General features: G+C 44.9%; 1 protein-coding gene and 1 pseudogene across 1 annotated transcript in view; one reads left to right on the top strand and one right to left on the bottom strand.

Annotated features, from left to right (window-relative positions):
- The window catches only part of LOC105888118, a 14,547-nt pseudogene extending 11,428 nt beyond the window's left edge, over positions 1 to 3,119 (top strand).
- TTC9 (tetratricopeptide repeat domain 9) overlaps positions 1 to 12,531 on the bottom strand; it is a gene marked incomplete at its 5' end in the record, with an annotated part of 29,997 nt that extends 17,466 nt beyond the window's left edge. The window contains one exon of the mRNA XM_012812211.2: positions 12,267 to 12,531. Within this exon, the coding sequence (XP_012667665.1) occupies positions 12,267 to 12,531 (265 nt within the window). The remainder of the gene's footprint in view (positions 1 to 12,266) is intronic.
- Position 12,532: the final 1 nt, after the last annotated feature.

Genomic DNA, 12,532 nt, shown 5'->3' with positions numbered 1-12,532 from the left:
GGTTCACACCTTGCTCACCTCCCCTGCCCTGCAGTCACTTAGGGAGATGGAACTCTTCCCTGACTCTGTTTTGTTCTCTGTTTGCTCCCTTGCTTCTCACCTTCTCCCTAGCCTCCCTTTTCTGTCTGTATACTTTCCTCTGTCTTTGTACATACTGGAGTAGGAGTTAGATTTACATATAAGCATCACTTATTAAGCATCTGTTACATGCCAGGCATGTGTGCAAGTATCGCTTAATCTAATCACCATCAACAATCCTGTGTGGTACATTATCATTACTCCCAAGCTGCACTGGACGCAGAAGCTCACCAAGGTTGGGACCTGTCCAAGGTTAATGAATGAGTAAGTGGGGAAGCCAGGGCTCCAATCCTGACTCTCTTACACTAAGGGAAGATCTTTTTCCCATCATGCCATATTGTCCCTCAGGTTTTCTGGGTCTAGGTCAGCTGCCTGTCTTTCCCTCTGTGTCAGTCTCTTCCTTCCCATCCTCCTGGGCACACGCGGTATACAGCCCTCTCTGGATAGGTAGGTATCAGACGGCTCTGTGTCCAGAAGACCTGGACCCAATTCTGACTTGGTGTGCGCAACAGGTCCAGAATCACACCCTAAAATGCCCAGATTTGGGCCAGACCCCCAGGGCGCTCCCTACAGGAGCCAAGGGAGCCAAGGGTGACAACTCCCCAAGATCCCAGCAACTATTCTCTGAAACTCTTGCTTTTGCTAGGCTGATTTTCCAAAGGTTTTCTTTCCTTTTTTTTTTTTTTTTCTTTCACCCTGCTGTATTTCCTGGCGTAATGTATCCAGGTTTCCGGTGCTGAATGATTGCTTGGTCAGAATCAGTCTGAATTTTAGAATGATCTGAGAAGATACAGCAGGAAGGGGTAATGTTTGGTGCCATCAATTTAGAGTCTAGGACACTATGTTTTATTCAGGCTTCAGCCCTTACCCACATTTCCTCAGAAACCCAAAGTCTGACTATCATCCTGGGGGGCTGTAGGGTCCCTTATTTTGGTTTGTTCCCAAATTTGCAAGAGTTGCCTTGGAAATTTCAGTTGAGATCTCTTAATGACCGTTTGTCAGCATGTATCAGTAAAGGCAAATAAAAGAGGGCTTGTCTCTTATTTCTTGCCCCAAATCTGGCTGTTCCCAGAGAGAAAGGGCAAGATGGGAGGAGGGCTAGAAGCCCTTCAGAATCCTAGGTGGTTCACTGCTTCTGCAAGAAGGCTTGGTGTACATCTGATCCAACTCTCCATGTTTACATATGGAGAAACTGAGGCTTAGCATGATATGGTTTGCCCAAAGATGAATGAGTGAGCTTCCTTCTGGGGACTCCAGATGCCCTATCTGAGCTACCAACAGGCAGGATTTCCTAGACTTGGGGACCAACAAGAATCTTGGACATGGAGCACCCATGCCGTTCCTTTCTCGACACCAGAGTCAGACACCAGTAATGTTCAGGTCCAGTTTATATCACAAACTCTCACTCAACTCTCTTCATTGACCCCCCAGAAGATTCTAACTGCCACTAGCATATGACATCCAGAGGCCATTCCCTCCATGCTGTGGGGTACATGCTGCCAGGAGGTATTCTTGTATGTGGACTGGGGTAGTGGGCAGCATAGAAAGAGGGGTGCATCCTATTATGGGATATTAAGAGGAAGTTTGAGGCTTGAGATAATTTTGTTTGACATCTTTGGTGTTACTGTCTGACAAGGATAGACAGGGCATAGGTAATACCCAGCAAGGCATTAAAAATTATGTTTGGAGGTTAAGTTTTCTTCAGGAAAACAAAAGATAGGACAATTACTCATAATTTCTCAAGACAAGTAACCCATATCATTATTTGTCTTAAAAATAAAATAATGCAGGGCAGTGCCTGTGGCTCAAAGGAGTAGGGTGCCAGCCCCATATGCCGAAGGTGGCGGGTTCAAACCCAGCCCCGGCCAAAAGCTCCAAAAAAAAAAAAAAAAAAGCATACAGTTAGAAAAGTCAAATAGAAAGGTTTAAAATGAAAAGTTAAAAGTATCTCTCCTTGGCTCAGCGCCTGTGGCTCAAGCGGCTAAGGCGCCAGCCATATACACCTGAGCTAGCAGGTTCAAATCCAGCCCGGGCCTGCCAAACAACAATGACAGCTGCAACCAAAAAAATAGCCGGGCGTTGTGGCAGGTGCCTGTAGTCCCAGCTACTTGGGAGGCTGAGGCAGGAGAATTGCTTGAGCCCAGGAGTTGGAGATTGCTGTGGGCTGTGATGCCACAGCATTCTACCCAGGGTGACAACTTGAGGCTCTATCTCAAAACAAACAAACAAACAACAACAACAACAACAAAAACCACTGACTCCTTCGCTGGTATGATTTTGGATAATTTTCCTAAATGCAAATATGTTTATTCTCTTATTAAAATTTTATACAAAGAAAAATCATATTAAACACTGTTCTGACAGTGAAAAGGTATTCTGCCTTTTCATGTAATAACAGGTTTTGGAGACTGGAACAACAGTCCACTCAATGATCACACAGTTGAGCATGAATGGCATGAAGAATTTTTCTCTTAAGAGCTGGAAACTAAGTGCCCCATGCCGGATCCTCCTCTACTCATGCCGCACGCCCGTCACCTGCATCCACCATCGCCACTGTTCAACAGCTTGTAGGAAGATGGTGTCTGGTGGACAGCCAAGGCTTTGATGAATTTATGAAGGAACTAGGAGTGGGGCTAGCTCTGTGATAAATGGCTGCAATGGCCAAACCAGACTGTATCATCACTTGTGATGGCAAAAGCCCCACATAAAAACAAGAGTACTTTGAAAACAACGCAGTTTTCTTGTGTCTTGGGAGAGAAGTTTGAAGAAACTACAGATGATGGCAGAAAAACTCAGACTGCCTGCAACTATACAGATGGCACATTGGTTCAGCATCAAGAACGGGATAGGGGAAAAGCACAATAACAAGAAAATTGACAGATCGAAAATTAGTGGTGGACTGCATCATGAACAATGTCACCTGGACTCAGGTCTATGAAAAAGTAGAAGAAAAGTTCCATCATCACTCTGGGCAGGAATTGGTTATGAGAATGAACAAGCTCAGTTCAATGAGTCAATCTCTATACTGTTTTTTTCATTAATGTATTCAGTTTTTTTTTTTTTTTTTTTTTTTTGCAGTTTTTGGCCGGGGCTGGGTTTGAACCCACCACCTCTGGCATATGGGGCTGGCGCTCTACTCCTTTGAGCCACAGGTGCTGCCCCATATTCAATCATCTTTATCACAAATGTTTCATGTATTTTAAAGTGTTGGTTTAATTAGGCTCGTCCATTTGGTTAATAAATATGTTTGTGCTAAAAAAAAAAAAAAGAAAGAAAGAGCTGGAAAGGAACTTAAAGATCGTGTGTTTCAACCTTTAATTTTTATAAATCAGAAAACCATGGCCCAAGAGGTTCCGTGACCCAGGGCACATAGCAAGTTGTAGTTCAGGTCCCATTTTACTAAGTCATCTTCTGCTATATACTTTAAGAAGGGGGTGTCAGAAAAGAATTAAGGACATTTTAACCTTCAAAGAATACCCCACTTCCACTTAAATTTCTTAAGGTCTCATAACTGGAATTCACACACTCTTGCAAAGGTGTCCAACCTTTTTTCCCCTCTGCTACACATTAGAAGAATAAGAGATGTCTTAGGCCACACACTAAATACACAAACACTAATGAAAGCTGATACACAAAAGAAAAGGTCCGTGCATACTTCTGGCAATATTGGACACCACCACAGACAAGCAAAACAGTTCTCAAATAATCTGCATGTGGCCCGTGAGCTGCAGGTTGATACCCCTGCAATAAAAAAGGAGCTATGAATGAAGCTTCTGCAGTCTCTATGCTCACCAGAAATTATGACTCACAGGTTCCTCATTCCTCTCTGCCCATATAAATTTGGGTCACCTTCCTAGTGACATGGGAAGACCTTGGGAAACTATGTCCTGGTTATAGAATGCAGGACACTTTCCCCTTGACTACCCAGGATGGCCATGGAATGGGAAGCCTAGCCACACAGGGCACATTCACAGGCAAAGGATGTTTAAGATAAAGATCTCAAAAGACGAGGGGGATGGGCAAGAGAGTAACCCTAAAAATGTCAGAGCCTACCCTTGTTATAGTGATGAGATGTACTCTGCAGAATATGAATGGGCAATAGACATTTCAATGAGGCAAATTTGAGTACCTAAGGAAGAAATTCTTGCAGATATAGGCTGTGGACTGAATAGCTAAGACTGTGGGCTTTGGAATTACAGATCTAGTGGCTTAGAAATCCTAGTTTGCCACATACTACTATGTAACCATGGGCAAGTTACTTAAGTGTTGTAAGGTTGGGTTTTCTGTCTCACAAACTTGTATAGATTTTAATGAAATTATCTATATGTAAGCTCACTGGAGGCAGGAACCTTTTTCCTTCATGTTCACTGCTGTAAACCCAGCCCCCGTAAGTGCACAATAAAGATCAATGGAATCATTGAATTTATTTTGAATCCTTTACATGAGACAGATGCTGGGATAAGCATTTTCACGCACCTCAAACACATCTGTGGAACATCTACTATGTGCCAGCAACTGGGCTCAGCACAGTAAACTTTTCTGTCATTACAGTTAACATCATTATTATTGTAGTTGTTGTTTTGGTGGTGGTGGCAGTTGTCAAAAAGTTTGCTTCAGGTGGTGGTAAGTGTCCTTACCATTGGCAATTCCTAGTTCATGCTGGATGATAAGCTGGTGATGCTGACAAAGACATTCACCTGTGTACAGTTTCAGATCATATTCAAATCTGAAATCAAAATTCTGCTTTTATGCAACTCTTGAGCTAGCTAGTTAGCACCACTTCACACTCTGCTTTCCATACAGAAACACTGCAGAAGGGAAACATTTGCCCCACAAGCTTCCTCTGTGTAAAACTCATTTGTACTTTGGGTATTTTATTTAAGTCCTTTTGGTAGAAAGATGAAGGGACAGGATGGTTCTTAAAAATCTATTCCAACCTGGGATTCTTCTAATTCAAGTCAACCCTCCTTGGCACCATACATGGCTTCTCTTCACAAAGCTATTTGGGAACTGTTGGTTTGGGATCCTACCAGACATGGCATCATCTTGGTGTTGAGAAAAAACCGTGTGTATGTATGTGTGTATATACACATATGGGTCTGTGTATATGTATATGTGTGTGTACATACACATACTTATACAATGAGCTTTATACAGATAATTTCAAGGCCATGTAAATACCACCAGGAAGGCTGAGCACCTTTAGTCTTCCGTAGCATGATCTTTGGCCTTTTTATGTCTGGTACCCTTGTCTGTTGTGTGTGCTGCTCTGTGCTTGTAACTGGGCCATACTAATCATCTGGGTGAAAATGGAAAGTTGTGCTTCTAACAGTGACATCTGACTTCCCAAAGGAATTAGGAAATCTCTGGTTGGCTGAATGAAACATTCCGTTTTCATCCTAGCTGTTTGAAGTAGGCACAGTCTGGAGGTGAAAGAGTGCATCTGGAACGGGAGCACGTTCCATCTGGAGGTCACTCACATAGTCTGAGGCTCTGAAGCAGCTTTGGCCGCACCAAATCTAGGCAATCCTGCCCATCTTCAGTGTTGCGGAGTCTCCTTGCACTGGATGGGGCCCTCCCACATATTCTGGGGCTCTGATTTCAAGATGTCCTGTAGGGTTTCTGGCGGAAAGCCACCCAATTCATTTCTCTTGGTGGTGGATTAGGGTGCTTCCAAATCTACTTTAGAAACTCAGCCCCAAAGTCTAAATTCAGAATGTTCTTCCTAGTACCTCCTGTGAAAGCCTTTTATAAGTTTCAATTCTCACATTCTTCCTTGGAAGATGTTCACAGAAGTCACTTTTATGTACCCTTAAGATTTATTGGCCAAGGCATTTCTTCAGGAACAGCCCCAGATCAACAACAGGTTAGCCACCATTCCATTCAGATGGGAGCACCTTGGCTGAGCCTCTTAACATGAGGCCCCTTTTCTTCTCCCCTCGTCTGACCAATCCTTACCACAGAAATGCATCTTATGGCTACCAGGTTACAGCTTGTCTCTAGCCCCTGACCTCTTTTGCACCACTAACTTTTTACACTGTGATTCATCCATTTTTACTCTTGGTTCTCTGATTCTACATCAATTTCTGTTGCAAATCCTTTGTTTTATTCCCACATTTGCAAGAGTTGCCTCAGAAATCTCAGTTGAAAATTTTGCAATGATCATTTGTCAGCACATATTGGTAAACTCAATTGCCTCAGAGTCTATATCCAATTTTGGTCATCCCTGAAATATCTGTCCAGCTATATTTTGGTACCCCACTGAGGGCTGGCTTCAAGGGTGAGACCTGTACAGCTGTGTGGGGCCCCATGCTTAAGAGGGGCTCTATACTTGGTTTAAAGCTCTGCTGTTGCCTTCTTAAAATTCCTAATAATTGATCTTTGAACCTGTGTTTTGTAAGTGAAGTCTGATAGGACAACAGAGCATGAGCACGAACAGAGGAGACAGGTGCAACAACATTTTCGTCACAATACTCCACAAGCACAGAATTCCAGGAGACCCACGATGCATGAAAGTTCATGGAGATGTAACACAAATCCACTGGTAAGGGTGCCATGCCAGTAACTAAGTTAGTGAACATGCCTATTGGCCCAAGAAGCCACACTCTCCATTTAAAGTAGAAATTGCTTCAAATTCAGAAAAAACAATCGTGTTCTCAGAAACACGAAAGACCTAGGCACTATATCTTATCCTTTCTTATGTTACTTCCTTGTATTAGCCAACCCCTTATGCTGAAATGAAGGCACAGAAAGAACAGGGAGGGTAACGTATAGTTTCTTTTCCTTTCTTGGCTCATGAGAAGGCCCGGTGAAAGCATGTGTATAAAGTACGCATGTAAAGTGCACACAAAAAGAAGTAAAATAAAAATAGTTGTGTTCGTTTTTACAGTATTTCCACTGTTCTAGTAAGAAGAAACTACACATGTATGCATGAGCCATGAAGTATGAATTGTATAATTTTTTATGATTCCACGTATAAATTCTCTTATATGTTCATGTAAACCTGACATTGGCTGGGACTGGTGGTTCACGCCTATAATCCTACCACTCTGGGAAGCGGAGGCAGGAGGATCACTTGAGCTCAGGAGTTTGAGACCAGCCTACGCAAGAGTGAGACCCCATCTCTACTAAAAATAGAAACCAGGTGTTGTGGCAGGCACTGCAGTCCTAACTATCTGGGAGTCTGAGGTAGGAGGATCACTTGAAGCTAAGAGTTTGAGATTATAGTGAGCTATGATGACATCATTGGACTCTACCCAAGGCAACAGAATGAGATTCTGTCTCAGGAAAACCCAAAAAGCAAAGCAAAACAAACAAACAAACCTTGACATCATATAATATAAAGGTAAGAGCTAACATTTATGCCAATAATTAAAAATTTTAATTTTCTTTACTTGTAATGACATTAAATAGCAAATAAAAAATACCACGTGAAGTCAGTAGAGAGAGACCATAAAGGAAAGAAAAAAGCTTTATCTTTAGGGTCTTTAATGATACTTTTCTCTACTTTCTGAAAAATGAGTTCCATGTTTTCATTTTGCTCTGGGCCCCATAAGTTATGTAGCTGGCTCTGACAGTATGCCTTCAAACTAAGTCCACAAGCACTGGTAAAGCTGGTTTTAGGCTCGGCGCCTATAGTTCAACCGGCTAAGGCGCCAGCCACGTACACCTAAGGTGGCGGGTTCGAATCCCCAGCCCGGACCCGCCAAACAACAATGACGGCTGCAACCAAAAAATAGCTGGGCGTTGTGGCGGGCGCCTGTGGTCCCAGCTACTTGGGAGGCGGAGGCAGGAGACTTGCTTGAGCCCAGGAGTTGGAGGTTGCTGTGAGCTGTAATGCCACGACACTCTACCCAGGGGGACAGCTTGAGGCTCTGTCTCCAAAAAAAAAAAGCTGGTTTTAGATAGGGCCATCCCAGGCCTTTTCCTTCTATGTCTTCTCACACCCCTACCCTGGGCCTTCAATCGAGATCCGTGGATATTATCTGCCCCTTTGGTAAAATAAACAAGTTTCTCCCCAATACAGCTTTAACTAGTATTGGAGTTATGGAGAAATGGAGGTAAAATGAGGTGGTAGGGGCTTATCCAAGGTTACAAGGCATGGCAGGGATAGAGGCACAAGCTCTTAGCCTTTAGGTCTAATGCCATGATCTGTTGGTATCCATCTCCTACTGCTGGACTTTGAGACTTGAACATCATCTGAGATACCAACAAAGTCATTATGTGTGTCACATTGCTTTGATCACCTGGGGCCACCACAGCCCTGCAGGAACAGATGTAGAGTAAAAGCCTGTGCCCTTCAAGGGGTTCTGCACAGATCATTCCAATGCCCCATGGGAGTCCTATGTCTTGTTCAAGGTTAGAAAGAGTCAATTGACAGGCTATTGTGTTCTTCCTCTGTGGCCTCAGTAAGGATCAGATTCCTACATCTCCCCAGGCAGGACAGAATATCCTTTCTAATCACTGTATCAGAATTCCTTGAAATTCTGAAGAAAAAAATGCCTCGTGTTAGCTGGGCATGGTAGCTCGTACCTCCCTGCTAGTGTTCTAGGATCTGCCCTTGAACTCAGAGGTTTGAAGCCAGCCTGAGCAAGGGTGACACTCCCATCTCTATTAAAAGTAGAAAAAGTAGAGAAATTAGCTGGGCGTGGTGGCATGTGTCTGTAGTCGCAGCTACTCGAGAAGCTGAGGTAAGAGGATTGCTTGAGTTCAGGAGTTTAAGGTTGCAGTGAGCTGTAATGATGCCACTGTTCTCTACCCTAGGTGACAGAGAGACTCTGTCTTGAAAAAAAAAAAGCCCCAGCTCTTTCCTTGAATGTCTTAAAAAATAAGACATGCAAAATCATATCCAGGGGCCTTGTACAACTGGATAGATCCCTTCCAATTAAAAGGAAATGCAAGCCAGAACAGACCACAACTTGGGGCACTTTCCAAACTGCCTGTGCACTCTTCATGTGGTACCCCCATATCACCCAAAGGAGGTTTTAGATCAACATCTCATAGCACATTCTAGCCTTCCCTTTGTTATTTTTTTGGAGGCTTCCATGCAGAGTAGAAGGGTCCACTGAGCCTAGATTTCCTCCAGAAGCTCACACCCTTGTTTGGAGCAGAGATTCCCTTAGCAACATAGCCAAACTCTCCAGGTGCTCCTGGGTTAGTCCAAGCTCCTTCTATACCCTGGGCCTTTCTCTCTATAAACAGCTCCACGTGGAAGCAGGACAGATCCTTAAGAAAACATCTTCAGTCTGCTCCAGCCTGGAGCTCATGATGGAAGTGGTTAGCTGCCTTTCTACCATAATGAACCCGCAGTTGCAAGCACACAGGAGAAAAGACATCTCACGGGCATGTTCTGGCTCTAACAACAATAACAATGTTTCCTTTCTTTCTATCCAGTGATAACTATAAACATACGTTTCAAATTTTTATGTTGTCACTTAAAATAACTGTCATAAAAATATTTTAAAGAAATGTGAAAATGCTTCTGACATGATGGTAAATGGTATTAAAAGCAGTATACACCACTGTATCTACAGAAGGACCTCAGTTTTGTAAACTATTTATAACTTATGGACAGAAAAAAAATATATAGGCAGGAGATACACCACAATAGATTTCTTTAGGTGATGGCATTAGAGGTAATTTTGTATTTTGCTCTTTAAACTTTTTGGTATTTTCTAAAACATGTATATAGATAGAGAGATACTATAGGTATTAATTACTTTTGTGATCTAACATGAAAGGATATTTTCTTATTAGCTAGGACTTCTCAGGTAGTGATCTGATTTTATGCATTGTCCCAAAGGAAACCAACATCAGACTTCTACTTCTCCCTCAAGGGACCTGTATTTAGAATCCTCTTCGCAGCTGAATTTTCTATACAGGACACAGATTTTGGCTTTGAAAAGACAGTGCAGCTTGCAATCACACTTTTCTTTCTTACCTGAAACTTGACATTTGGCAACAGCCCTAGTAGAGCCTTAAATCAAAGTAACTGTGTTTCTTTCTCCTGTTTACCAGAGCTGAGCACTTCCAACGGAATTTAAAGATGTTGGGCTGTGGAGCCTTCCTAAAACCCACTTTAAGGAAGACAAGCCCAGAGGATGCTGACTTTACAAATCAAAGTATTAAGATGAGAACATAGCCTTTGGAGAAGAATGGCTCTGGAGACTTGGGCTTTTTCTCTGCAAAACTGATGAGCACATGTAGATTATAAAGATTATAAAAGACAGTGTAGGTAGAATGCCTAACAGTACACACAATCACTCATAATATTAGTAAGTGCGGGGCACTGGAGAAGGCTGCAGACCTGCTATTGCTACTTCTCAATCTTCCACCACTGAAGTTTTCCTAAGTGTGTGTGGGGTGGGGACAGACGTGCAGGAGATGTCCGGATCTCAGCCCCACCCCATCTGGGCCCGCCTGACCAAGGACACAGCTTTGGTTTCACCATGGAAATGTAACCACTTCTGGGGTGGAGGGCAGCCAGTGCTAGCCACTGGACAACAGCCAAAAGCGTGGGGTGAGGGGCAGCCCTAGAATGTCAATGGGTTATACTGAATATGATTCCATTACCACTCCAAAATTACCGCATTAGTGATCCAGAGTACCTCTTCCTCCGCCCATGGCTGCTCTGTCCTTTAACTTTTCATTGGGCAGCAGCCAGTACACTGGACAATTACGGGAAATAAAGGCACTCAAGCTGTATCTCCTAATGGACTGAAAAACTCCATTTTTGCTGTATTGCTACTTCGTCTGCTGTCATGACGACTGGTACTGCTGTCAGCACCACCATTTCTACAACTGGAGCTACTACTACCACCACTATTAGTCCTTTAAGTTTGTAAACTAGTTTACAATTCATAAAGTGGCTCTCTGGCCTGGGTTTTGCCTGATTAAAAATGAGGCTGGACTTGGCACTGTGGGAGGGCAGAGGTGGTCTGGCACTGGAAACCCCAAAGGGAGCAGAGTAGAGCTGTACTCAGGAACAGAGCAGAATTATCAGTATTTATTTTCATCTGCCACTGCATGGCCCAGGTTGCCTTGGCCCAGCCACACCCAGTCACACATCCAACCCGACCCTGCCCTCACCATCTATAGCTAGTTTAAGCGACTTCAAGAATTAGGGACTTTGGTTTGGCCTTTTATTTGGTCAGAAAAGGTCCACCATGCCAAAGTCTCACCAAGTGGGGTGGGAGAAGAGCAGAAGATGCTTTTCAAATATAAGACCATTGTCTCTGCCAACCTGTCCCACCTTCTTACAGGAAGGCCCTGGAAAGAGCCAGCCTCTTCCTTTTTTAGACTTAAATTTTTCCTGTGCTTTAGTCAAAGGAAAAAAAAAACTCCTACTTTTGATCCTGTATCCAAAGTGAACTCTGGAGTGTATACTTTCCTCTCCCAATAGAAGGGTTCCCTTCTCCCTCACCCCTAGTCGCTGGCTGGCTTGAGAATTGATGCTACACTGAGCAAGCCTGGGTCAGGGCAGAGGGTGAGAAGACAGCATAGCTCAATTCCAACCGTCTGCGAGGTTCCCTTTGAGGCAGCCGGCTTCACCTGGCAACTGGCAACCCCAGTAGAGCCCACAGAGAAGAAAGTGGCATTCTGGAATCCATTTTCTCAAGGTGCTGAAGGCATGGTGGCAAACTCCCTTTTGCTACTGGGCCAAAGAACTTGGGGAAGGACCTTACCCAGAGGCCTGAGGTTGGTTGAGGGGAAGGTGAGAGCCAAGTCTGTGCCAATGACAGCCTGAAGAGATCAGACAGGTGCCATAGCCGCCCTTGGAACCTAGCCACAGGCTAGTGGCAGGTGAGGGGGCCCACCCTGGGTGCCGCCTCCACATTTTGGACCCAGGTCCACTGGTGACCAATAGCAGAAGAGGCCACAGCCAGGCCAGCGGGGTCCCCTTCTGTCTGTCCCCTTATAGGTGAGAGTTACCATGTATACAAGGGAAGGGGCGCGAGATGACTACGGCCTTTGGAAAGCCTAATCCTGAAAGTCACACTTTCTGAAAGCGCCTCCCTCTGGGGATCTCCTCCCCAGGGCAACACGGTCACAGCAGAGGAGTCCGCACCGCGGACGCGCCGCTGGGGACGGACCGGAGGCAGGAGGACCAGGCCTGGCAATGGGGACCGGCCCGGCGGCAGGCGGGAAGGCGGGGGAGAAGGGCCCCGGCGCGGCGCGGCGCGGCTCACCTGCCAGGCTGTTGTAGCAGTCGATCTCGATGGCTTCCACCGTCTTGCTCTGCTCCTCCGAGAGGCGGCCGGGTTTGGTGGCCCCGGCCGGGGAGGCCGCGCGCGAGTCCCGCTCCCTCTCCCCGGGGTTCGGCAGCAGCCCCTTCAGCTCCAGCAACGCCCGGTGGTATTTGCCGATGGCTTCGCGGAATTTTTTGTCTTTGTAGCACTGCGCCCCTTGGCTTTTGAACTCGTGCGCGCGCCGGATGAGCTCGGCCGGTTCGGCC

The sequence above is a fragment of the Otolemur garnettii genome, unplaced genomic scaffold, assembly GCF_000181295.1.
Source record: "Otolemur garnettii isolate 467f Iridium unplaced genomic scaffold, OtoGar3 scaffold00196, whole genome shotgun sequence".
Classification (NCBI taxonomy): domain Eukaryota; kingdom Metazoa; phylum Chordata; class Mammalia; order Primates; family Galagidae; genus Otolemur; species Otolemur garnettii.
The sequence above is the reverse complement of the archived record's forward strand: the minus strand, read 5'-3'. Positions and strand labels throughout refer to the sequence as shown.